At 40.3% G+C, this 26,758-nt stretch overlaps 1 protein-coding gene and 1 long non-coding RNA gene across 2 annotated transcripts; one reads left to right on the top strand and one right to left on the bottom strand.

Moving 5' to 3' along the window:
• Positions 1-499: 499 nt before the first annotated feature.
• Positions 500-26,758, top strand: LOC134623848 (adhesion G-protein coupled receptor G1-like). Its single transcript, XM_063468859.1, has 14 exons — positions 500-539; positions 1,787-1,905; positions 4,063-4,138; positions 4,299-4,440; positions 5,151-5,270; positions 5,970-6,095; positions 6,217-6,262; positions 6,749-6,843; positions 8,799-8,917; positions 9,183-9,451; positions 9,540-9,627; positions 9,917-10,046; positions 10,206-10,362; positions 26,315-26,758. Exons 1-14 carry the CDS (start codon positions 532-534, stop codon positions 26,407-26,409), a joined length of 1,590 nt encoding a protein of 529 aa, XP_063324929.1. The 5' UTR covers positions 500-531; the 3' UTR covers positions 26,410-26,758.
• Positions 15,424-16,143, bottom strand: LOC135933615 (uncharacterized). The gene is made up of 3 exons (XR_010573850.1): positions 15,995-16,143; positions 15,850-15,882; positions 15,424-15,545 (listed from the first exon to the last, which is right to left on the bottom strand). It is a non-coding gene; the product is annotated as an uncharacterized LOC135933615 (long non-coding RNA).

Here is a 26,758-nt window from a genome sequence, read left to right as displayed (position 1 = left end):
CTTTAACATGAAGAGATTAGATACAGCTAGTTTCTCACAGACTTTAATTTGAATTTCACTCTTGTAACAACGGGAGGAAAATTCCAATATATATAAATTGTTCAGCTTAATCTCTTTTTGAAATCAGAATTTGAATCAGTTTTATTACCAATTTTATACATAAATATGGTATTTGTCACAATTTCATGGTACTTTCTGTTGTCCACAGTGACATTGCAATTTGACCTGCTTTAAGGGAAGAAGTAGCTTGAAAAGAAAGTGTTTTAGTGCTGAACATGTGAACAGTGTTCAGTAGAATATTTTTAATAACGTCATCCTGTATTTGCTGCATGCTCAGTAGTGACAAGGAAGGGAAGACGTGTATTTTTAGCTTTCTTGCAAGTTGATACTTCCTCTTTCTTACTTACTCAGAATGTCATTTGCATTTGTTTCATCAATTTCCTTTGCACCTCTTTATATTCAGCTCTTTATTCACCTGCTGTCACTTCTGCTGTGTTCTCTGTTCTTAGATGAACTGATTTCCACAGCAACATGCAAAGGTAGGCTACTCTTTGGTTCACTTTAAAATACATTACACTTTTTGTGTTGATGCTAATAACAAGGGTTAAAAAATGTATACATTTTATTTCAGTGTATTTATTAGGATTATTGGTAGTAATACTAATAGTAGAAGTAGGAGGAGAAGAAGTTGTATTAGTTTTATTTCTAAATCTGTGTTTTTTTAATAAGTTGGTGCAGTCTCTAAAACTCGACCACTTTATGTAGAAAACATCTTGTGGAGTAACACTTTGACTGATGAGTCTTCAGGGTGATGGTGGCTGTCTCAATATCTCTACATTGACTAAAGGTCTTACTTTGTCAAATAGACCACAATGATAACTTAGCTTTAAATATCTTTGTAGTATTTGGATTTCAAAATTTTTAACAGTATAACATTAAATCTTTCTGTGTGCTACAGTACAATGTAAGATGCTATGACATGGAACCAATACCATCTCACATGTGTCCAGTTAGACGAATTTGAACATCTGAACCTGTTACTCATTTACAATGAGTTTGCTGAATGGTTATAAACAGTGTTGATACTGATAACATGTAATAAGTTCTGGTCTGCTACATTACCACTGCATTCATTACTCATGCTGCATTCCAATCTGAACAATAATAGGTGGTTTGTCCCTGTCTTTTGAATATAAGATGTGGGAACATTCCTTGAATTATTACACCTACTTTTAGTGGAAATGCAAAAGTATTACTAATATTTAAGAATGAAAACAATAAAGAATTAAGGATCAAAAGAATAAACATATATTTAGGGTATGGGGTGACCATACATCAAAGGGACATTGACTTCCAGTTTGAAACAGGAGCAAGGGCAGTTTCCAATGGTTTGACGACCCCTCCATCCACCGAGACCTTCTCTTATGGCTCAGTTTTATGGTTATATGGCTTTGTTATATGGCTCAGTACCAACTTAAATCCCTTTATCCAATCATACGTTCTGTAAGACAGTAAAAGATAACAGTTTCCCACTCCCCATGCTGTACATTCAAATGACCTTTTTTAATCAATTAGAAACATTAAATGCGGTGTGAATGATTTTCTGTCTACCTTCAGCATAATGGCAACAAAATAAATAAATACAAATAACATAATGCTTGAATAGCTTTGTAAAATAATGCTAATCTAAATGAATCAACCAATTTTAATCTGAAAGGAACTTTGACAACATTTGACTGAAAAGCATAGATTTTTTTTCCTTCTAAATGTGAAAGTCTCTTCACAGGAAGAAGAGCTGGATATTCTGGTGGCTGATGTCTTTTGTGTCTTATGACATGCTTTATCAGAATTGGGTATCAGGACATGATTCCTGTGAGTCTAAATGCAATATAACATCTAACATAGGTAAGTTGTTAACTGCTGTAATAAAAGAATTACTTAAATCTGGGGACAGCAGACAATTTAGATTCTAACCCAAGAAACAAGGGGCGAGTGTGAGTTATTTACTTTTTCCTTTTGCCTTTTATGAGTTTATATAAACTCAGCTTGTTTTCTGTAAGTCTTTTAGCTACATGTGTTTATTTCTCTCCTACTCCTCCTCTCCTATTCTACCACAAATACTACCTAATACTACCTAATACTACCTAAAATGTCAGACATAAAATGTTGTCCCTTTAAATCACTTTACTACACTTTAGAAGAAAGCATTCAATCCTCATTTAAATGTTCTTTAAATTTGAACAAAATGAAAACTAAAACACTTTCAAATCACATGAGCCAATATTTTATTCACAACAGAACATAAATAACACAACAGATGTTTAAAATGTGAAATTTTACAATTTTAAGCACAAAATGAGCTCATTTTAAATTTGATGCTTGCTACCATAGTGTAGCATCTGGTCTTCTTTTCAAAACATTTTGAAGACGTCTGGGCATCGAGGTTTTGAGTTTCTGGGGTTTTGGTGTGGGAATTTGTTTTCATTTAATGATGCACCAAATGTTCTCTATAGGTGAAAGATTTGGACTGCAGGCATAGCAATTCAGCACCCAGACTCTTCTCCGGTGAAGCAATGCTGTTGTAATAGTGGCAGTATGTGGTTTTGCAATTTCCTGCTGAAATAAAAAAGGCCTTCCCTGAAATAGATGTACTCTGGAATGGATCATATGTTGCTCTAAAACCTTTATGTATTTTATTTTATAAATCTTTTTATGAGGATTTTGTTTATATACAGAAAAAAAGAACATATTGCAGATGACAGTTCCAGTGTCACTGGTGATGCCCTCCACTCCCGCCACCCAACAAGTTGCTCCAATGCTAACCCGAATAGGAGGGGGTCCAGAACCTTTCAACATTCATAGTTTCTTCCAAAACACGCAAGTTGCCCCTACTGAATGCATTTATTCCAACCCATATCATCAAAGATGCTGACTTTTGAACTGAAAGTTGATAACACGCTGGAATGTCTCCCACTCTTTAGCCTGGAGGATGAGACGTCTGTGATTACCAACTAGGATGTCAAATCTGGACTCGTCTGGCCATAGAAAACTTTTCCATTTTGAAACAGTACATTTCAAATGATTCTTGGCCCACAGGACATGACGGCGCGTCTCGATCATGTTCAAACATGGCTTCCTTTTTGCGTGACAGAGCTTTAGTTAGTATCTGCAGATGTCATATCAGATTGTGCTCATCGACAGTGGTTTCCTGGGCCCCTTAGTAATGTCAGTGACACAATCATGCCGATGAATGATGCAGTGTTGTCTGAGGGCCCGAAGACCATGGGCGTTTAATAAAAATCTTCAGCCTTGTCCTTTATGCACAGAGACTGTAGCACCCTCAGTGTAAATGGTTACAGACGCATCTCCAGTTTCTCTGAATGTTTTGATGATGTCATGCATTGCAGATGATGAAAGTTGGAAACCCTTTGCAATTTGATGTTGAGGAACATTTGAAGTATTTCACAATCTTTTAAGGTACTCTTCCACAGATTGAAGAGCCTCTGCCCATCTTTTCTTTTGAGAGACTCTGGCTCTGTAAGACATCCCTTTTATAGCTTATCATGTTACTGAGTTAACTTAATTACTTGCTAGATGTTCTCCCAGCTGAAACTGTTTTATCTTTCTTGCTATTTCAGCCATTGTTTGCGTGCATGCCAATTTTTTGTGACCTGTATCAAGCATCAAGTTTGAAATGTAAAATTTCTCAGTTCAAACATTTATTATTTATGTTTTGTTGTAAATAAAATATTAGCTTGTGTGATTTGAAAGTCTTTTGGTTCTCATTTTTGTCCAAATTTAACAAATATCCCTACTTTTCTGGAATTCAGGTTTTATATACTATAACTTGTTTTGAACAGCCATTTTTCTTACATGGTGATATTGCATTTAAAAATGAACCTCTCAACTCTGCTTCTCACATCTTCATTCCCCTATAAATGTCTTCATAACGAAATATGAAATTGTATAATGTTTTAAGATTAAACTTTCATACATTCTGGGGACATGTGGGTGGTTTAATTGTACAAGGCTAAAATGTGTGTTCTTACATTTTCTCTACAGGTCGCAATCATACCGAGTGTTGTATGAATTATACAGACGATGTTTTGAGAACTGGAAACCTCATTGACACTATGACGTAAACATTTTAATTATTACACAAAATTTTCAGTATTTAAAACAAGATTTCAATTTTGTGTGGGTTTTTTGTGTTTATGAATTATGTTGAAAAAAAATTACATTAATCAAAGGATGTAAATCATTAATATTGTTAATATTTTCCTATTCTCCTCCCCAAGAGCCATTAGGACTCTAGAAAGTGTTCTAGAGAGAACAGAGGTGAATGTGAGCATGCAAGTGTGTGTCAAGACTTTTGTGGCGCTTCTGCACAAACCCAATGATACCTTTGGAGGCCTTAAAATTTATGCTGATGACACACAGGTAAAAAAAAAGAACATCACATGATCCTATTGAACAATGGTTTGTAGTCAGACTCAAAGTGTAGCCAGAAATACCTACCAACTACTGAGCTGATATTTGGGTCCAATTTTGAGGTTGGGTCAGATATTGGTTAGGACCTGCTTTTTTAAGGTCTGATACATTGTAATCAGTCTAATGTTCTGTTCAAGTTAATTATAGGGAACTTAATTACCTCAAACAGGTAATTAACTCTTTGTAAAAAAGGAAATAATGGAAATAAATGTCAAACTAGGAAAGCTTTTATTAAATGTATGACAACGTCTTGGCATTACCTTGAGTGTTTTACTCCACTTCTATTTGTCAGCTCAAATCTGTGTGTAAGGAAGAGAAGAAAAATTCAGCCCACTTTTCTTTACACATTGTTTATTTCACGGAAGTCTGTGGGCATTAGTTTATGTGCAGATTAAGGTCTGGATAGTTATCAACATTATATTTTTATATTATAATTATTATATATATATTTCTTATAAAATATAATATGTTACATTTTATTATACTTTTTGTGAAAAAGTTGGGAAAGTGAACTTTTAAATTCAGTTCACTTTCCAAAGAGCAACACCATGACATCAATGTATTTTATTTACAATGTCAGTAGCAAGAGTTGCATTATGTTACTACTATTCACATGCAGTTGTTCTCTTTCTATTCTTGGCATGTTGATACTGATACAGGTAACGCCAGATGTGCCTCTTCTCAACAGTAAAGTCATTGTCCAGCTGCCAAGAGAACTGGGTGCTGGACCGAATAACAAGATTGTGTTCTGCATGTTTAAGTGGCCTGAAATGAACAAGGTCATAAACTACATTTTCTTATATAACAATATGTAGGAAAAGGATTTGGTGAACTGTAGAACAATAGGATTTTTGCCAATTTTGTATTTACACATTAAATTTAAACTACCGCTCATGGAGCTCGTGGGTTATGCTTGTTTTAGTCTAATGAAATAACATTTGGATTTCAGGTTATATTTTTTTTCCTATTTTTACCACTTTTTAGGAAATATGTATAGCTAATTTAGTCATTCTTTAGTGTTTTTGGTGATTTCTAGTGTTTAGGTTTTGTTACTGTGCCTCCCTTGTTTCCCTTGTGTTATGTCTAGTCATCCTTGTCTCTATTTTTGTGTATTTCCTGGTTTACTTTGACAGTCCTGTGTCCCGTGTTAGAGTATTCTGTTTTGCTTCCTCCCTGTCTCGTTTGTCAGATTAGGTTCAACTGTGTCTCCCTTCTGTTATGTATTCCCTTGTTAGCCTCTGTATTTATTGTGTGTTGACCTTTTATTGCCAAATAAAATGTAAATTAGTACACATATTTTTGAAGGAAGCTGGGTACACAAGGAAAGAACAATCACATTTTTTAACTAAATGTAAATTACTTGAGTATCAAACAGTGCATCTAGATCATTGAGTAGTGTTTTTTTTTTCCTGAAAATAATATTAAAACTGTCTTTGCAAAACTGTTAAACTTGCTGACAAATCTGCATTTTATTGTAGAGCATTCTTGAAAGCCCACATGAAGTATATGATCAAAGACTGGTTGGTCTGAGTGTGCAGGACAAGAAGATATCAGGAATGCAGGAGCGCATCAACATCACAATGGAGTTTACCAAGGATATCGACGTAACTATCCTTTTTTGATCATTTATTTCAGTTCTACCTCCTGTTACTTTATTGCATAATTAACTGATACATATAACATGCTGTACATTTTGTACAAACATGAAATATTTTTGTGTCATAGGAAACTCAAAAACCCTCGTGTCATTACTTTAATTATTCAACATGCAGTAAGTAACAATTATCACATCTGTCATGAACAGTAATGTACACTGCTCAAAAAATAAATAAAGGAACACCTTTTAATCAGAGTACAGCAACAAGTCAGTTAAACTTATGGGCTATTGGTGTGGTCAGCTAAGTAGCAGTGGGGGTAGATAATCTGGCGTTAATAAAATTAATACCAGGTGCACTAGATGGATAATAATGAGACAACCAAGGTTTATATTTCCCTTTCTTTCAAAAAATGTGGGATCTGTTCATTCTTAACACATTACCCAGTTGATATCATTATAGATAACCAGCGTGATTCTTCCCCCCTCAAAATCTGATGTGTTTTTAAAGTGTTCCTTTAATCTTTTTTGAGCAGCAAGACACCTGTTTCTTTCATAAGTTGGACTCATTGAGGTTTGTGTTTTCACTCAGGGCCCCGACACTGAGTTGATGTTCAGAAATGTGATCTTTTGCAAAATGGATCTGTTTGTTTTGTTTACCAGATTTTAGTGAGGATGGCTGCCTCACACACTGGACACGTGGTCAGAGTAACATCACCTGTTCCTGTAACCACCTCACATACTTTGGTATCCTCATAGTAAGACTGGACTCATTCATTATATAAAGAGGGATTCAGTGAACTGCAAAACAAAGTATAAATACAACATCCTGTAAAGAATTTGAGAGCTCTCTTGTCCTTCTGTCTGTCCATCTCTTCTCACCTATGTCACCAAACATTTATCTGAACTGCTTCAAACTTTGCAGCTGAATTTCTTGGGTCTCGTGTTAATGTGTTACTGAGTTGATGTTCATCAGATGAGTGGTTCTCATATTAGTCTGTTAAAAAAAAAAAAGAAGAAGCCATTCTCCATCAACTGGTTTTCCCCTAGATTATCTATTTCTGGCACAGCATGCTTGGGTGGGGCACATTAACATATAGACATGTTTGTTTGGCTAGCTTCACAAGGACATGCCAGACCATTACTCAATCTACCTTAATTCTGCCTCAAACCTTCAAACAGGCTTGTCAAGTGGTGTGGGGCAAAAGAGAGCAAGCTTTGAAAAAACAGCAAAATTTAGTCATAGTGGTGACTGAAAGTCGCACAGCTTCTCAGAAAGATAAGTGTTTTAGATTTCTTTTTTAGATCTTCGGTTTCCTCAGTTTCCTTTATCAGAAATGGTGATGAACGTAATAAACCCATAAACTTGCACAGCTACACACACACACACGCACGCACGCACGCACACATACAACAATTCAGGAAGTCCATCTTTGTAGCGACTCTCTTTTTTAAACAACATACTGTCTGCATGTGATATAAATTTATAAATTAAAGTGACTAAAACATGGGTAACTGTGCACTCATTGTATTAGTACAACTAAAGAAAGAAAAAGCCAAAAGCATCTTTTATATGTTAGCAAATCTCTTTATCCCCATAATACTGAATCCTGCCTACAAGGATTAAGTAAGGACCTTTTAATGGTTTTCAGGTCAAGTACAATGTCCCATGTGAAATCAAGCGCATGCGTTATCAATAGTTATTTATCCCAAATCCTCAAACGTAACTGGTGTGTGAAAGTAAACGATGTAGTTTGCTCTCTGCATGCAAAGAAAAGAAACATTTTTGCCGTGTTACTGCACATGTATGTAATAAATGCGCAGTTTATATAGCCTACACATTCATTGAATGTAAAAATTATGCATGCAAATATAGTAACAAATATGATTTGTTATAAATGTAGATATGTTAGTTGTGCATTTCCTTCTTTTTCTTCTTTTCAGTTTGGTGTCATTCTTGATGGTGCCACTAGATGACACCAAACTGAAAAGATTTCTTGTACAGAGTGTGTTCTACCTTCACCTGCTCTGCTCAACTTGTTTTCATTCAAATTACTATCCTTCCCTGGTCAGAGGATGGGGATGTTACATGCAGGTCAACTGCTAAGGGCACACTTAAGAGCTATCTGTCTGGCTTGCGGCATAGCTCATCATTGCACTCTATTCCTTTATTCCTCTGACCACCTTTGAAAACACTGCAGTCAAACTGTCCACACACACACAGAGTAAGTGTTTGCACTGTAATCACACACACAGGAAGTGTGCAGTGCTTTCTGTTATTGCATGCATTTCCTGTATTGCTGCTATGTTGTATTGGTTTTCATCTTAACTGTTTGTTTGTGGTGCTCGTGCTTGCTTACCTTTCGTTTGCCTACCTTAATTCTGTGTGTTTCATTGCATATTGTTGTTATGTTATGCTTGTTATGATTGTATGTAGCATATTTATTTAGCATATTTATTTAATGCTTTATTTCATTTTTCAGATGTATTCAGCTGTTGTTTTAACTCTCTTTTTAGCCCTTCCCCCATTTTCTTCAAGGGACTTGTACCATTAGAAATAACAAGCATACTTATTAACTTAATGGGTTAAAGTTAAAGTTACATTTACAGTGTAAAAAATAATAATAAGTAAGAAAGTATTTGCTTCTGGCATGTGACTAATTGTTATAATACAAATAGTGCAAGATTATATAAACATGTGTTTTCTCCACAGATACCTGATCCTTCCATCACAAAGAAAGACCAAGAGATTTTAACACACATTACTGTGATTGGCTGTAGTATTTCCCTTTTTGCTTCGGTCATAGCCATTTTGCTCTTTATTACAAACAGGTAATAAATTCATTTTTTCATATTCTTCCCATCTTCATCAGTTCTTCCACTCCTTTTTAGTACCTCCTGTAATCTCATTTGCCTCAGTTTCTGTCCTCTTTTTCTGAATCATCCCTCCTTTCTATCGCAATCTCTCTTACAGCAAATGCTCTCTTTATTCTGTACTTATCGCTTCATCTTTTCTTTCTTCTCTTTTTACGGCCTACTATTTCTCCAGTTGTGATACAGTATGTTACTTATCACAGATCAATTCTCTGTGTGACAGAAAACTCAGACAAGATGTCTCTATGAAGGTCCACATCAACCTTGTAATTGCCCTGATGCTCCTCAACCTGCACTTCCTGCCCAGTCAGGCAGTGGCAGCAGGGTCTTCCTCTGGACTTTGCTTATACATGGCTCTTTTACTTCATTATTCCCTGCTGGCCACTTTCAGCTGGATGGCCTTGGAAGGGTTCCACTTATATCTTCTCTTAGTCAAAGTCTTCAACATCTATGTCAAGAAATACCTGCTCAAACTCAGCATGGTGGGATGGGGTGAGTGGAATAATTTAATCTGGAACCTGTCATTATCAATCTGGAAATGGTATGGTGAATAATCTTTTTTCTTTTTTTTTGGCTCCAGGCGTCCCTGCAGTGATTGTGTCAGTGGTGGTGATCATAGACAGAAAGTTTTATGGTCAGGTTGCTCTGGAAACATCCACCTCTACAATGTAAGATTTGCTAGCATGTAAATTCAAGAATAGTAGTTTACATTTACTTATTTACTTATTAATTGATTTACACATGGGTTTTTGTAAACATGCATGTTTATTTTTTTAAGGGAGAAGCAGAAAGCTTCATTTCACCAAGCATCTAACTTGCTAAAATTGAAACATTATTTCCTTTGTAGCCCTGGGGATGCTTTTACTACATAGATCTGCATTAATGTGTCTTTTACAGAATACATTGTTGATTTTTCAGTTTGTGAGGTTAAAACATTATCTGCTCTTTTTTTAATAGATGCTATATAACCAATTACTACGTGAAAATATGGACTACAGTGGGACTGTTCAGCTTGGTGTTCCTCTTTAATGTAATCATGTTTGGGATGACAATCAGACGTGTTTTGATTCTCCACCACACCAGAGAGGTAATTCTGTAGTCTTAAAAGGAATATTTAAGTAGTAATCCATCAGTGTATCCTTTGGAAACCCAAAACCAGCAATGAAGTGTTTTTTTATGACAATTCAAGGTGTCAAATTTAAGATTGTCTGTAACCTGCTATGTCATTTTATATTTGGCAAATCAGTTTGGGCAGAATAACTTTGAGAAAGCAAAGAAAGACATTTGCTCCTTGGCTGGAGTCATGACTCTGCTCGGCATTACCTGGGGCCTGGTCTTCTTCTCATTCGGCCTCCTGACCACTCCTGTCCTCTACCTCTTCTGCATCCTGAACTCACTGCAAGGTCTGTAAACACACACACACACAATCATAGCGGCAGATTTGACAATGTGGATTGCGCCCATAGAAAAACTGTGATTAAAGTCTCTAGAAACTAGACATATTGCCATTTTCACAGTTTATTAATTCAACAAACAGGGTTCTCAGTCGTATGTGCTAAATCTCGCTTTGTGGAAGTGCATGCTGCTATCTTGGAGGATAGAGTTCTGCCCCAGACTGTGGAGATATAGGACTGCCACTGGTTGCAGAATCTCATCTCAATGTCTCTGTTCCTTGACATTGATGAAACTGATGACAAGGCTTGCTTTTCTAGTAAGGGAGCTGCTGCCTCACATCATCACACTGGTTCCACCAAACACTGTCACCCATGGTGCAGCAATCAGCACATCATTCTCTGTGTTTTCTCCACACTTTCACTCCATGCCTTAGGCAGATTCAGGACACATTGCTGAACATAACATTCCTCTACATGTTCGGGTTCTAGTGCAGATGTTCCTGACACCAGCTTAAACAGGCCTGACTGTGAAGTTCAGTCATGTTAAGCCCTGTGAGACTGGGATTGGCTGTTTGCAGCCTATTCAGGATTGTCTGAGGACAGAGTTGTCAGCCATATTGTCCTGCAAACCTTGACTTGAAAGAGAAATTTTTTTTATGGGTGGACACACATACTCAACTCTGCTGCTTAATACACAAATGCATTTTCCTTATACACTCTAAGAAATAAAATGTTGTATTTACTCCACCCAGTTATGTCAACCGGTTCCACACAACTGGGTTAGTGAAATCTAAAATGTATGATACATTTAATTTGAACAAGAAATTTTAAGTACATCTGATAACATTTGGATAATTAAATGCAAATCAAAAGAATCATGTTGTACTAGCTGAATATCATAATGCTGATCTAACTAACCTTGTTGATTTAAATTGAGAAGACTAAATAAAACCTACTCAACCAAAACAAGCTCTACTTACTTTGAGAAATAACATGTTGTATTTACTCCACCCAGTTATGTCAACCGGTTCCACACAACTGGGTTAGTAAAATATAAAATGTATGATATATTTAATTTGAACAAGAAATTTTAAGTAAATCTGATAAATCTACTCACCCAAAACATGCTCTACTGAAACTATAGGATTAAATCACTTTAACAGAATTGCAACTTACTCTATTTAAGTTTGTAAATTAAAAAAAATCGAACAAGTTTATTCAGTTAACCTAACTTTAATAACATTTTGTGTAAAACTTGTTGAAGCACACTTTGAGCAATTCAAATGCTTCTAGATCTTTTTTCCTAAACAATCTTTACATATATTCAAGTGCAAGTGCAGGAAGACAAGATACAGAATGTCATGTTAAACTGAAATGATTAAAACTGGAAAGTGTTGTGATTCCAAAATTTTTAACATTAACATGACTTAATTTAAACTTGATTGGGCTACAATGAAAAGCCCACAATACAGCAGGCAGAAATTACTTTAGTGTCATTTTTGTCCATATTTAGAAAAATAACCTTTGCTTCAAAACTTAAACTGAAGTCCAAAGTTAGGAGCAGTCTTTTTCAGTGTAGCTGGATGTTGGTAAAGATTCTTGAACAAAGAACGCGGAAAAGTGAAAGGCCTTGCAGAAGTTCTTGTGGCAATTCAAACTGAACAGTTTATGAAGTGCAAGGAGGAGGGTTCGAGAACCTTAAAGTTCAGTGTCCTCTATAGTTCAGTGTAGGCTGTTTCACTCAAGCAGTTTGTTTTTCAGAACCTGCACCTTCATGGATAGGTTGTTCCCATCCAACTCCATCAGCACCTTCTGAAGAAATTCAAATGTGTATTTCAGGTGCTTTGGGTAGCTCAGATTTAGACTGTAGATTAGTCCAAGCAGGAGGGCACAACCCTTTGCCACATCACTAAGAGCTTGCAGCACAGTGCATCCTTCTATGATGACACCAATGTCCTCAGGTGTATCTGCAGAGTTTGCTCCTTCATGTCTGACAACATAGACTCCCAAAGTCAGCTGCTCCGTTTTTCTGCTTGCACCAAGATCCACATCCTTTAAATAAAAATAAAAGAAAAAGATAAGTTAATTGCATACATATACATATGGACAATTAAGTCCACCTTCCATTTCCTATCCCAAATTAAAAAAAGGAAAATAACTGATCGTTTTCCTTTTTTAACTTACCAAGAATTCCTTGAACAGGTCATCTGGCTTTTCATTTAAGTAGACACAGACAGCTTTTAGAATGCATTCCCGTCGAACATCAACGCTGGGATTCTGGTGGAGATAAGAACTCAATATGAGAGAAGTTTCCTATTTTGGTTCCTTTCAACCTCTTTACAAAACAAAGTCAAAAATATTAACACATAATCCAGATAAGTGATTAAGCAATGTTCCATAACTCACATCAGTGACGTGCAGTGAGGTTCATGATTGGTAAGGCACTGACTCCTCTGAGTCAGATCAACAAATATATGAACCCAAAAATCAAAGCTTTTCAATTTTGACATTACGTGAAAGCTTTCATTTTTGCTTTAATCAATTCTAGATTGTTCAACAATATATTTAATAATTGTGCCCCTAAAAATATTAAAAATTAAATAGAAGATTAGAAATGGGCAATATGGACTTAAAATCCTATCACAACATTTTGTGGTATTTTCTGCGATAACAATAAGTCTGTGAAGGTTCTCAGTCATCCAGGTCATCGTAGTCTAAGGAGCTTGGAAAGAAAAGTGAAGCTTCTTCAGTGAAGAAGCTTCTCGGATGAGAGATGAAATGTCTTCAAGCAACTTCAAGAAGTCCAGACACTTTTCTTTCCAAGCTTCTTCACAATAAGAGTTACAATAAAAGATCATAATAGTATTTTTGCCTATAAATCTATCAATGCAGCCTCACAAACACAAATACTGCAAATTAAACTTAGCAAATGTGCTGTTTAGACAAACCAGCAGTTATTTATCTTGTTGAATTGATGATAAGTTTGACATTAATGGAAGTAATAGTCTCAACTAAATTATCATATATTTTTTTAGAGGTTTGAAAGCAGTCTATCATTTTAATCACATAGGATGTGTGTTATCACAATATTGATAAGCGATGCAAGTGCCCAGCCCTACAGAAGATGCATTACAATTTATTTAGGTTTGGTGTGTCTCATTTTTTGTGTGTAGTAAATAAACTGGTCAAATGACCTGGAAGCAATTATAGAAAAATCATTAATTTTACATCAATTTATTAATTTATAAATAGGAGATGCATTGAAATAAAATTGGTGTGTCTCATTGCTTAGGACTGATTTGGTGTCAATTTGTCCTTTGTGAAATTTACTGATGTTCCCTAAGTGCGCTGCTTTATCCACTGTGTCAATGGGGCTCTCAGTGTAATGTGATTACACTGTGAATCCATATACGTGTACCTCTTATACATGTTGCTTTTAGGGTTCAGCACTGCCCTCCATCAGCCTCACTCCATGCATTTTTGAAGCACATTTATGACCAATAACATTAAACATGTAACACACATTCGTCAAATAAATGAGGTAGTCTACATCAAGTCATCATCTGTATTGCATGTGTAATCAAACATGTCCGTTGGCGATTTAGAGAAACAGCAGTGGGATTGCGCATGTGTGTGTCCGCGGTGAGACACAGCATCATCATTGCCTCCTCTCAGCGTTTTACCTTGTATTTGAACAGAAAATCATGTATCTACACAATATTCAAATATACACATATTCAGTTGAAAAAAAAAATTCTGATTAATGACAGACACAGAAGTTGAAGAAGCATTCAAATAATTTCAGAGCTCAATCAAGGTCAACTAAAATACATACCCCATCCATGGCTGCCATGATTAAGTTGATATTGCGTTTAGCTGTTCCCCCCTTCTTTTTGAAGCGTAGTGGTCCAGCTTGGCCATGAAAGTCGACAACAAAGGGACCATGGTGATGCGGGTGAACTCTGCAACAACCTGAAACATATTAAATAGAGAGTATTCTCTATTAATTTTATTAGAGGCCACATGCAAGAATGTTACAACTTTCAGTCAAACATTTCGTATCTTTTAAAATTAACAATTTACAGTACTTTGTTCTTCTTCCAATTCAAGTTCTTATGAAAATGACTTGCAATAACAAAGTTAGTAAGAATTACCTCAGTCTCTGAAAACAGGGCAGGCCGTCTGTATTTGACCTCTGCAATAAATGGCATGTCTTTGATGATTTCCTGTCTTCGGTAGCAATGATAACCAATGGAAACTGATACAAGGAGTTAAATGCATTATATATAACAGTATTACACATTATTCTGCACTTCAATGACAACAAATGAACGCATGTCTTATACTTTACAAAACAACCCAGATAGCAAGGAAACATTGAAACAATGTTGAGTCAATATCAGGCGATGTCATTGAACCAACGTTGAGATCTGACGTTGACCCAACGTCACTCTTGCACCCATTTTTAATGTTGAAACAACGTCAGGTTTTGATGTTGAATCAATGTTGAAACCTGACATTGATTCGATGTTATATTTTCTAACACTGTTGACATTGAAACAATGTCAGATTCTGATATTGAAACACTGTTGAGCTATGGTGTTGATTTTCCACCTCTTTCGCACAGTTGCTTTTTATTGAAAAAAAACAAAAAAACAAAAAAGGTCAATAGATATGTATCATTTGCAAAATACTTTATTAAAAGACAAAGTTTCCTATTTACATTTCTATGTTTCACGTCACTTTTTATTATTTACTCCGGGATGGGGATGGATGATGTGCGTCCTGCGTGCCACCCGTACGATCTGGAGCATATCTGAGCCATTTCTGGACTGCTTGAGCAAAGACCAACTCAGACATAGAGTTCGCCCCTACCTGCTGCGCCAGGCCATCTAGGACAAAAATAGACACACACACAAAAAAACAAAGACAAAAAAAGGGAATTAGAGCACATGAATAAGCTCTTGTTAATTGTCTTCAGCAGGGAGAAAGTATGTAAACTCCTAGGCTGATAAACATGAAAGTCACCAGGCGGAAATCAGCCTGGTGACTTTGGTCCTTGGTCCTTGGTTTTTTTTCCCCTGCCCAGTTGAGTACAGAGGCCAGCTCCTTTGTAATGGCATAAACCATTACACGGCGGACTCGCACCTCCAGTGTGGTCCAGCAGCACCAATCAACGCAAAGCGTCTCACCTATAGACACATTTTAAGAGATGGAATTAGTGTGTCTCATGTCTTAAATGTGTATGCAAGTGCTTGTGTGTTTACTTCATGTAATTGATGATAGAAACATGCCATTTGGTTTTCCCTAAAGCCTGGTTTTCAAGTCATACAAAGAATAAACCAAAGTATTGGCAGTACAATGTATTTCTATTCCCTTTTGTTGGATATTCATTTGTTAGTTCTTGTAACTGCTAAAAGTGTTTACTAGTTTTTGCCTGTCACATATATTTGTTATACCATGTAAACTGTGAAATTCCAAGATTTTCAAACTTGCCTTGCAATAGTGGCCTCACAGAGTCTCTGGAATCTACAGAAAAAAAAATCACAACAAGATGACATTCAGGAGTATAAAATGGTGTTTTGAAGATAAGAGTACAGTGACATTGTGATGCAGCTTTAAAGCTTTTTTAAAAGCATACCATCTATAGGGAAGACATCAGACTCTGCATGCTGGGGAGATCGCAAAGCTGTGTCGGTTTGTGCCGGAGTGGCGAAAGGTGCCGGAAGCTGGGTGGGGCATTATGATGGTTGCTATCAGTGGGCTGGGGGGCAGACTGCGGAGTGATGAGGGCTGTTTAGAAAAAGATAATTTTTTAAGTATTTAAGAATACAGACAACTTGTCAAAAAAGTTTCCTTGTGTCAGACACAGATATGTACACAGACACTAGACAGTATTTTATTACCTGGTATTTTCACTCGAGGGGCCTGGGGAAACCGTTTTTTGTAGGCTGCTCATCCTCTGAGTCCGTATATGTGTACAGGGGATTTGGTCTAAAGAAAATAAATTAAAAACGGTCTTAAGTAATTGTAAATATGCTTTTGGCATATTGTTTCCTAAAGTTAGTTTGATTTCTAACAACACACACAGGAAAAAGAGACGTGCAAGAAGGTACAGTATACAATGAATTTTTGAAGTGCACAAGTGTACACGGCTTTGCATGTTTAAAAAGTTTACAAACTTCCACTTTTTGGACTATATTATGTGGCGATATTGCAGTATGCAAGCACCACAGATATGTATAAAAGACAAGATCATAAATTCTTAACAATCAAAGATATGTTTGTGAATAAAAAGGTTTTACTTGTGCTTTCTTTTAAGACTGGTCTGGGTTTCTTCTTCGGACTGAAGGTCAGACGTATCACAGCGTTCACGTGGATATCTCTGAAGACTGCGTTCTGCTTCGTGAAATGTGCCTGGAAATACAAACACAATGTACGGCCAGCCATACATTACATGTGGACAAAAGGTGCAAACGCATAGAAAAATCAGCGGTTTCAAAAATACGCTGGTACGTGTGGACGTAGCCTTATTCATTATTCAAGGCACAAACGGAAAGTCATGTACGCGTGCAACTTAAAGTTAGGTGAGCGTGCAACGTACAGTCACGCATGCTGCGTGAGCATTCAAACTGAGTCTAAAGTTTTCGTGTGCGAATTGAAGCGAGTGCTCTCCAATCATCAAAAGTAACAAAGTCATTGAACACGTTTATACAGTTAACTTTACGTTTATCAATCATATATCACAGATTTAGAATTTTTTGTAGTACTAAGCAACTACAGAGCGAAAGTCTGGGTCAAGCGCCGAGGCGACGGCAAGAACAAAGGAAAACTCGAAGCGTTAAAGCAAGCTTTGTAAGGTAATATAACGAAGAAATTATGAAACGAAAATGTTTTCTTTGTTGATATACTTTGTTCGCAGTGCAATTTATTTGTTGCCGGATTGTATGAAGTATAGACACAATTTCGGGCTCCCACATTTTGTGGGAGCAACTTAAATAACTGTAAAAAACTTGTTAATGTACAACATTAACGAGTTTTTTACTGTTATTCAAATGCAAACATGGAAATAACGAGTAGGAAAAAAATCATTCATTCTTACCTTATACTAATCGTGGTGCAGGCCAGTGCAGTGCATGAACTGATGCCTTCTCCGGTCAATTCCGCTGAGAGTAAATCAAATGTCCCGCTCTACTGTACAAGACGATGAATACCTGGAGGGATGTACCAATGTGAGAGGGGTGCTGTGGAATAGTCCAAGTGATCGCTGCTTTAATTTCCCGGTCAACTATATATAAATTGCACGTAGACACGATTTTTTAAAGCTGGTGAACTAGACCAAGTCATTGATAACAAATGAACAATAAATCTACTTTCTCTGGTACTTTATACCCGATCAGTTGCAATGCAATTTAATGCTCAACTACAAATCGATGGTTTTTGATGGTGACCAGAGCCGATCGATCGTCAACTATAAATAGACGTTTTCTCGACATTGTTGTTGTCAGGTCGACTATAAATAGATCAAATATCAATGACAAAAAAACAACGGTGAATCAACATCGTTACAACGTCTCTATAGTAAGACCGTCGGTTTACCACAGTATTTCAATGTTGTTACAACATTGGCATTTCAACCCCGACCATATACGACGGTTCGGATGAAAAATCAACATAGATTCAATGTCGTCTTGCTATCTGGGAAAGTGTTAATCGCTTAAATCCCTGCTACTAGGGAGTTCACTTCTGCCACAGCGGCATCCTTTTCCTTTTCGTCGATTAATGCGTCAAGGCTGGCTTGAATACGTGCTTGCTCCACTTTGAGCTCAATTTCCCTCTTCGAATGTGCCGCTCTAGCTTGCGCGGCTTCAGCTTTTGCCTTTGCCATGGCGATGGCTATGCTGATTTTTGAGCCGGACGATGTACCAGATGAGCGACTGCTCCTTGAGCGCACACACTCTGACTGGTTGTCTCCATTTCCTTTGTTAGCGTTGCTACGTTGTGACATTACGTATCGCTGGGTCTCCAGTATCGGGAGAAGAAGGCTGTTGCGAAGCTCTCTAGAAGCTGTAGTGGAAGCCGCTTATCTCTTAGTATTGAATAGCTCCGTAAGATGGCAATCCTCGTATGCCCTGTTAGCTGTGTTGCAGTCTTTTCACTGTCATGGGCTAAGTTTCCATTCAGCTTAAACACTCCCAAAAAACACTCCAGGACACGGACGGTTCAATTCCAGGAGGTTTACTGGGCATTTGTGAAACTGTAAACACAATACAATGAAATATATGAAATATGAAATGTATTATCAATGCGATAAAGTCAAAGCATCTGGCTAATTATCACAGCTTGCCAGCCTAGCCGCATAGCTTATATGAGACACAACAAAGCTAACCGAATAACAGACAACAGTTCAAAACGCTTCGCCGCTTAATTGTACAAAATGAATTATACTCACAGACTTTGCCTTAGCGGAGGGAAAAAGGATTAAACCTGTAACTGGGGAGCTGACGGCTGCGTGAGCCCACACAACAATATCCGGAGCCACACGGTAAATTTACTTCCTGACTCCCAGCGTGCACTGCTTCTATGTTGTCATGGTTACGAAAATAAACAAGTCACTCTAAACTGTGATAACAAGGTAAAAAAAACACATTTCTGGAGGCATAACACTCCCCGCTTGGGGTCTTTAAAGAGACCACATTAATTGGCAGAATCAGACTTTGGAGAAAGAAGCAGAACTACTTCTGTAATGGGACGAGAGAATCCTTTCCTATCTCCATCCTTGACGACTCCCACTTCGACTTTCCGGACCAATCCATCCTTCCCTGGAAAGGTTTTCGTGATGATGCCCATGGGCCACTCATTTCTCTCTGCCTGATTATCTTTTAGGAGAACTATGTCCCCTTCTTGAAGGCTCGGCTGTTTCCCTTGCCACTTGTGCCGAAGTTGCAGTGTTTTGAGGTATTCACGCCTCCACCTGTTCCAAAACATGTCTGCTAAGCCCTGAACTTGTTTCCACTCCTCTCTGAAAAGATCTGCTTCCTCGAACTTGCCTGACGGTAAAGGAGGCGTGGGACCTGTTTTGAGAGTCAGGAGCATTGCTGGCGTGAGGATGCAGGGCGACTCCGGATCTGATGACACTGGGATCATCGGCCTTGCGTTCATAATTGCAGCTACCTCAGCCATAAGCGTGGTCAGAACCTCATGTGTCAGGCGAGACTTTCTCTGTTCAAGCAGCATGCAGTCCAAGATACGACGGGCGATGCCAATCATTCTCTCCCATGCGCCACCCATATGGGACACATGGGGTGGGTTAAACACCCAGGTGCAGCTCTGTTTGTTGAGGTACTTCTCCACACTGTCAAACCCTGGATTTGTCTTGTCCATCTCCAGCTCACGGGAGGCGCCGACGAAGTTAGTTCCGCAGTCCGAGCGTATCTGCTTCGCGGGGCCCCTGACCGCAAAGAATCTCCTCAAGGCATTGATAAAGCTGCTAGCACTCATCGCTTCAATCACCTCAATATGCACTGCCCTGGAACACATGCACGAGAACATCACCGCCCATCGCTTGGAGTTGGAGACTCCTCCTCTTGTGCGGCGTGAAACGACATCCCATGGTCCAAAGACATCGACACCTACGTAGGTGAAGGGAGGTGCTACTTGTAGCCGTTCTGCCGGCAGGGCTGCCATCTGTTGATGTTCGGCCTTCCCTCTCAGTTTCCTACAAGTGATACATCTGTAAAGCAGACTGCTGATACAGCGTTTGGCTCCCACGAGCCAAAACCCTGCAGCTCGAATGGCACCTTCAGTAAGATGTCTCCCTTGGTGCTTCACTGCTTCGTGATAGTGAGACACAAGCAGAGTGGCGAGGTGATGCCGGCCAGGAATGATGATGGGATGAGTCTCGTTCATGCCTAAGCCTGACTGCTCGATCCGACCTCCTACCCTGAGTAGTCGATCTTGGTCTACAAAGGGGTGCAATCTCCACAAGCTGCTAGAAGATGGTATGTTGGTTCCCGAGTTGATGCACTTGAGCTCTTCTGCGTAGCACTCACCCTGGACACTCCTTACAATGCACACTTCGGCTTTCAGCAGCTCTTCTTCTGTAGGACGACAAATGTGCCAGCCTTGACATTCGTTCTGAATCGAGCGAGCAAAGGAGCGAGCTACGTGGATCAAGTGTGCGATGGCTACACGGAGCGTGCTGAACTTGGAGAAGCGTTCAAAGCGTTGTGGGCGTACCACACCTTTGGCGACATGGGTGAGTCTTGTAGTCACTTGTGGACGCACTTCGGCATCGATGTCGGGGTCGACAAGATTGTGAGTCTCTTGAAGCTCAGATGGATGCCCTGATGCGTCACAGAGAAAGGCTGGTCCTTTAAGCCATGGTGTGCTGCTAAGCAGGGCTGATGCTACAGTTCTTGACCCAACGTCAGCTGGGTTGAGATGCGTTGGGACGTACTTCCACTGGCCGGGACAAGGTGACTGAAGAATTCGTTGAACCCTGTTGTGTACGTAGACATAAAATCTCCTTGACTGGTTGTGGATGTACCCCAGTACAACTTTACTATCTGTGTAATAGATGATGTTGTCAAACGTTGTGTCCATCTCTGCAACTATCATCTCGGCGATCTCGACAGCGAGCACAGCGGCGCAAAGTTCAAGTCTAGGGATAGTTAAGCCAGGTTGGGGAGCCAACTTTGCTTTCCCAAAGACGAAGCCAATCTCAGTCTGTCCCTGCTTGCTGGTTACCCTGATGTAGGCCACGGCTGCTATTGCTTTGACCGATGCGTCCGCGAAGACACAGAGTTCTCTTCTTAGGGCACCTGTGGTGGAGAGGGACGTATAAGGGCGTGGTATTTGGAGCCCCTCCAGGTCTTGGAGTGACTGTTTCCATCTAATCCACTCAATCTCCATGTCTTTGGGGAGAGGTGCGTCCCAATCCTCCGCTTGCATGGTGAGTTCTCTGAGTATCAGTCTTCCATTAACTGTGATGGGTGCGAGAAACCCTAGGGGGTCGTAGAGGCTGTTCACGGTTGAGAGTACCCCTCTGCGGGTGAACGGCTTCTGATCGACCTCGATCTGAAACGTGAAGGTGTCTGTGCGCATGTTCCAGAACAGTCCCAGGCTACGCTGGATAGGCAGATCATCAATGAAGAGATCTAGGCTATTGAAATCCTGAGAGTGATCCTGGGGGGGGAATGCTCTGATGACTGCAGACCGATTTGATGCAATTTTGTGCAGCCTGAGGTTAGAAGCCGCAAGCATCTTCTGCGCTCGTTGGAGAACTGCGATGCCTTCTTCCTCTGTGCTGAAAGACTTCAAGGCATCGTCGACATAGAAATCGCGGTCGATGAATCTCCTTGCATCACTGCCGTAGTCAGCCTCTGCTGCCTTAGCCGCCCGCCGCAAGCCATACACTGCAACTGCAGGCGAGGGGCTGTTACCAAAAAGATGAACCCGCATCCTGTAGTCCACGATGTCGGAGGTAGGGTCATTGTCTCTATACCACAGGAAACGGAGAAAATCCCGGTGGTCCTCTTTCACGATGAAGCAGTGGAACATGTGCTCGATGTCGGCAGTGATTGCAACCTGTTCCTTCCTAAACCTCATAAGAACACCTAGTAGGCTGTTATTAAGATCAGGACCAGTGAGTAAAACATCATTGAGCGATACTCCCTCATAAGATGCACTGCTGTCGAAGACCACGCGGATCTTGTCTGGCTTCCGAGGGTGGTACACACCGAACAGGGGCAAGTACCAACACTCCTGTCCAGGTTGCATGGGTGGGGCAACTTCTGCGTGTGCCTTCTTGAGCATCTTCTCCATAAACTCTAGGAAATCAGCTTTCATCCGTGGTCGTTTTTCCAGTGAGCGACGAAGTGAGACAAGGCGTTCAAGAACCTGTTTCCTGTTGTTGGGGAGTCGCCGTCTCGGTGACCTAAACGGCAAAGGTGCGACCCAACTTTTGGAGCTGTCCTGGTAACACTCAGCTTCCATTATTTTCAGAAACTCGAAATCTTCCATGGATGGAGCAAGTTTGTGGTCGTTGGGAGTGCGAGCAAAGACAGTTTGCCCCAAGTTGTCTCCAATTAGCATCGTCGAGGTTAGCGCTGGATGATGTTGATGGTTACGTGCTTGTCCAAACACCTCTGTCACTTTGATCTGGTTGTTGCATGGCTGGAAATGACTTGTACGACCGTTTCCTAGAACGGCTGTTTTGTAACTTCTCACCTCCAGTGGTCTGTGAGCACCTCCAAGGCACACATCCCCAACGACGACCCACCCTAGGTCAAGCCTTTGGGCAAAGGGGGCATCTCCTGGGCCACTTATCTGCTCTCGAACCTTGTGGACCCGTAAGATATCTCTGCCCAGTAGGAGAAGAATCTCGGCGTCTGGGTCCGGAGGCGGTATCTTGTCAGCGATGCGTTTTAGGTGGGCATGATGGTAGGCTGCATCGGGGGTAGGAATCTCCGCACGGACATTAGGGATTTGGTTGCACTCGAGGAGTGTAGGCAGAGAAATACTCAATTTCTTATCCACTGGCTCTACGGTGTAGCCGCTGGCTCTCCTCCCCGATGTCTCCGTACGTCCTGCGCAGGTCTTTAGTGTGTATGAGTAAGAGTGCCCGGAGATCTTAAAGGCTTCGAAGAACTCTGACCGCGCGAGGGAGCGGTTACTCTGCTCATCCAATATAGCGTACATTCTCTTGGATTCCCCTCTGCGTCCGTTTGGGAACACCCTGACGAGGCAGATCTTAGCACACGCTCTGGCACTCAGACCTTCCCCACATACCTGTGTGCACGTTGACTTGACCTCCTGGTTATCCGCTTTGTCCTCCTCCCCGCTATCCTCTGAGGTGGAAGGGAACGACTTGGGTTTCCAGGTAGGTGGGTGGGGGTGAAGAGCTGTCACGTGAGCAGTGCTCCCACACTCAGTACATGTTATCTCGGCTGTGCAGTTCTTTGCAAGATGTTCTGTTGACGAGCAACAGCGAAAGCAGACGTAGTGTTCTTTCAAAAGCTGTTTGCGATCATCTAAGCTCTTCTCACGGAAACCTCTGCATTTCTTCAGAGGATGGGGCTTTTTGTGCAGGGGGCAATGTTTATTCGGGTCAATACGTTCCCTGCTTCCTTTAGACTCAGACTTGGCAGTTCCTGAGACCTGTGTCTTGTGTACGTGAACGGACGTCTTCGTGGGCTTCTCCCATTTATTCCTTCTCTCGGCTGGAGCTTGCATGAAGAGGTTGAAACTTGGGTCCGTACGTGCTTTCGCCTCGGTGCGGATGAAGTTCACCAACACAGAGAAAGGTGGGAAGCTGACGAAATGTTCTTGTTTGTATCTTGTCCCGTGGTATAGCCACTTTTCTTGTATGTTGTATGGGAGCTTCTCGATGATGGGCTTAATTCCTCTGGAGGTATCCAAGTACGACAGGCCTGCGAGGTAGCCATCCTCCTTGGCGGCTTGTAGCTCTGACAACAGGTCAGCTAGATCCCGGAGCCTCTGTGGATCCTTTGTTGTGAGCTTTGGAAAGCTTTCTAGTTTGCTGAACAGAGCTTCTTCAACGGCTTCTGGCGAGCCATATACTTCGTCGAGGCGCCCCCATGCCGCGTACAGTCCACCAGTAGGATTCCTAATGTTAACTGCTTTTATTCTTCTTACCTGTTCTGCTGACTCTTTTCCCAGGTGTTTGGTTAGGAGGTCGAGTTCTTCTGCGGCAGACAGGTCTAGATTGGCGATGGCGTTCTGGAACGATGTTTTCCAGGCCCAGTAGTTTATTGGCTGGTCGTCATATGTGGTGAGACCTGAAGTCAGCAGGTGGTTGCGAGCAAGATATTTGATGAGGCCCTCGGTGGTTGTAGAATGGTCGTGGTCACCTCTGTAAAGCGTCCCATGAGCGGGCTGGTGCGCAGGAGACGTGAAATCCTGACTGGGGTTCTGACGCGGAGGTGTTCCACTAAATTGGGGAGTTGGAGGGGGGTAGAAGGGCGACTTGAAGCCTTGTCGTAACGGTGCCTCGCTTTTCCGCGGGGCCTGAAGAGCATGGTGTGGCATAATAGCAGCAGAAGCAGCAGTCTGGGTTTGGCCCGCATTATGTGGGTGGGTGACTGGTCGAGAAGGTGGAAGGTTATCTCCTGTAGCTGATAAACCCTTGTTGCATAGGCTGGCTTGCTCGGAGACGAAGGCAGCGACGCGCTGGTCTTTGATAGACTGGGAGACCAGGCTGTCAGCTTCGCTGCGTACTTCGAGGCCCATATCTTGTAAACCAGCTACTAGGGAGTTCACTTCTGCCACAGCGGCATCCTTTTCCTTTTCGTCGATTAATGCGTCAAGGCTGGCTTGAATACGTGCTTGCTCCACTTTGAGCTCAATTTCCCTCTTCGAATGTGCCGCTCTAGCTTGCGCGGCTTCAGCTTTTGCCTTTGCCATGGCGATGGCTATGCTGATTTTTGAGCCGGACGATGTACCAGATGAGCGACTGCTCCTTGAGCGCACACACTCTGACTGGTTGTCTCCATTTCCTTTGTTAGCGTTGCTACGTTGTGACATTACGTATCGCTGGGTCTCCAGTATCGGGAGAAGAAGGCTGTTGCGAAGCTCTCTAGAAGCTGTAGTGGAAGCCGCTTATCTCTTAGTATTGAATAGCTCCGTAAGATGGCAATCCTCGTATGCCCTGTTAGCTGTGTTGCAGTCTTTTCACTGTCATGGGCTAAGTTTCCATTCAGCTTAAACACTCCCAAAAAACACTCCAGGACACGGACGGTTCAATTCCAGGAGGTTTACTGGGCATTTGTGAAACTGTAAACACAATACAATGAAATATATGAAATATGAAATGTATTATCAATGCGATAAAGTCAAAGCATCTGGCTAATTATCACAGCTTGCCAGCCTAGCCGCATAGCTTATATGAGACACAACAAAGCTAACCGAATAACAGACAACAGTTCAAAACGCTTCGCCGCTTAATTGTACAAAATGAATTATACTCACAGACTTTGCCTTAGCGGAGGGAAAAAGGATTAAACCTGTAACTGGGGAGCTGACGGCTGCGTGAGCCCACACAACAATATCCGGAGCCACACGGTAAATTTACTTCCTGACTCCCAGCGTGCACTGCTTCTATGTTGTCATGGTTACGAAAATAAACAAGTCACTCTAAACTGTGATAACAAGGTAAAAAAAACACATTTCTGGAGGCATAACATATAGTCTTTGTTTGTCCTTAAGGGTCAGGTCCTTGGTCAGAGGCCGGAGAGTCTAGTCCTGAGATCCTTAGTAGATCTATCTCCCAGCCAGGATTCTAATTAAATCTACAGCAAAAATTTTTGTACTAAAACACACAAAAAGTCATGTAATGAAGATCCTTCTCCATTTAAATTACATTTTGCATAACATTAAAAAGGAAATCTCATGACCTATCAGTTGATTAGAATTAAAAAGTTAAGTGAGCAATAAAAGATTTAAAATATATCAAAAGATAAGCCACAGCATTCATACGTTTAGGGCACGCATAGCTCAGTAGGTAGAGTGACTGCCCCATCATCAGAAGGGTGGGGGTTCGAATCCACTGAACGGCTACTCTGAAGTACCCCTGGGCAAGGGGTTACCTCAGGGTCAAATGCAGAGAGAGTGATTTACCCATGGGGCTCAATAAAATCTACATTATTATTAAACAGCTGCTGTGTAATAATAGACTGTAAAAGTGACGTTACTTTCCATTATAGGGGAGACGTGAATTCTCTCTTCTGCCTAATGACGACAAATGAACTATTTAAGATTTTTGTTAAAAATCTGTTTATGTTGACTAAAAGATAGGTAAGATTTTGTGTTGGATATGGACACACAGTTACTGGACAGAGATTTGACACAGATCCATTATTAGCAGCACTTTCATGAACTCATCCGTTTCGTATCTAAGCCTGTACATCTCTCTCTCTCTCTCTCTCCTTTGTGACTGCAGGTTTCTTCATCTTCCTTTGGTTTGTGATGTCACTGAGAAAGGCTAAAACCTCGGCTACTAAGATGAGCAGTGAAACACGCAGCATTAACAGCTAGTAGCAACACCTCCATAAGAATCTGTGTGTGTTGGTATAATTCATATTGTAATACAGTGACAACATGATTATTTCTTCTTCAAATCATGATGTTTATTTATAGAACAGCACAGCAGAGAAGGCAGCTGAGCAAGTGTGAACATTATTGTTATGGTTGAAGTTTTATTGGTGAAATACATGGCGTAAAAGATTTGTGGTAACGAATTAATCTCTCCTAAGAGCAACTTAGAGGATGGGTTCCCTATGTATTGTAAGCTTTTCCATATTTGAGCACTTCAGAGAGTAAAAGTAAAGGGATAACTACAGAATACTGTCTTTATTAGTTTTCTGCCTAAAGTCAGTTATTTACA

This window comes from Pelmatolapia mariae, linkage group LG1, assembly GCF_036321145.2.
Source record: "Pelmatolapia mariae isolate MD_Pm_ZW linkage group LG1, Pm_UMD_F_2, whole genome shotgun sequence".
NCBI classification, from domain to species: Eukaryota; Metazoa; Chordata; class Actinopteri; order Cichliformes; family Cichlidae; genus Pelmatolapia; species Pelmatolapia mariae.
This window is presented reverse-complemented; position numbering and strand designations above follow the sequence as displayed.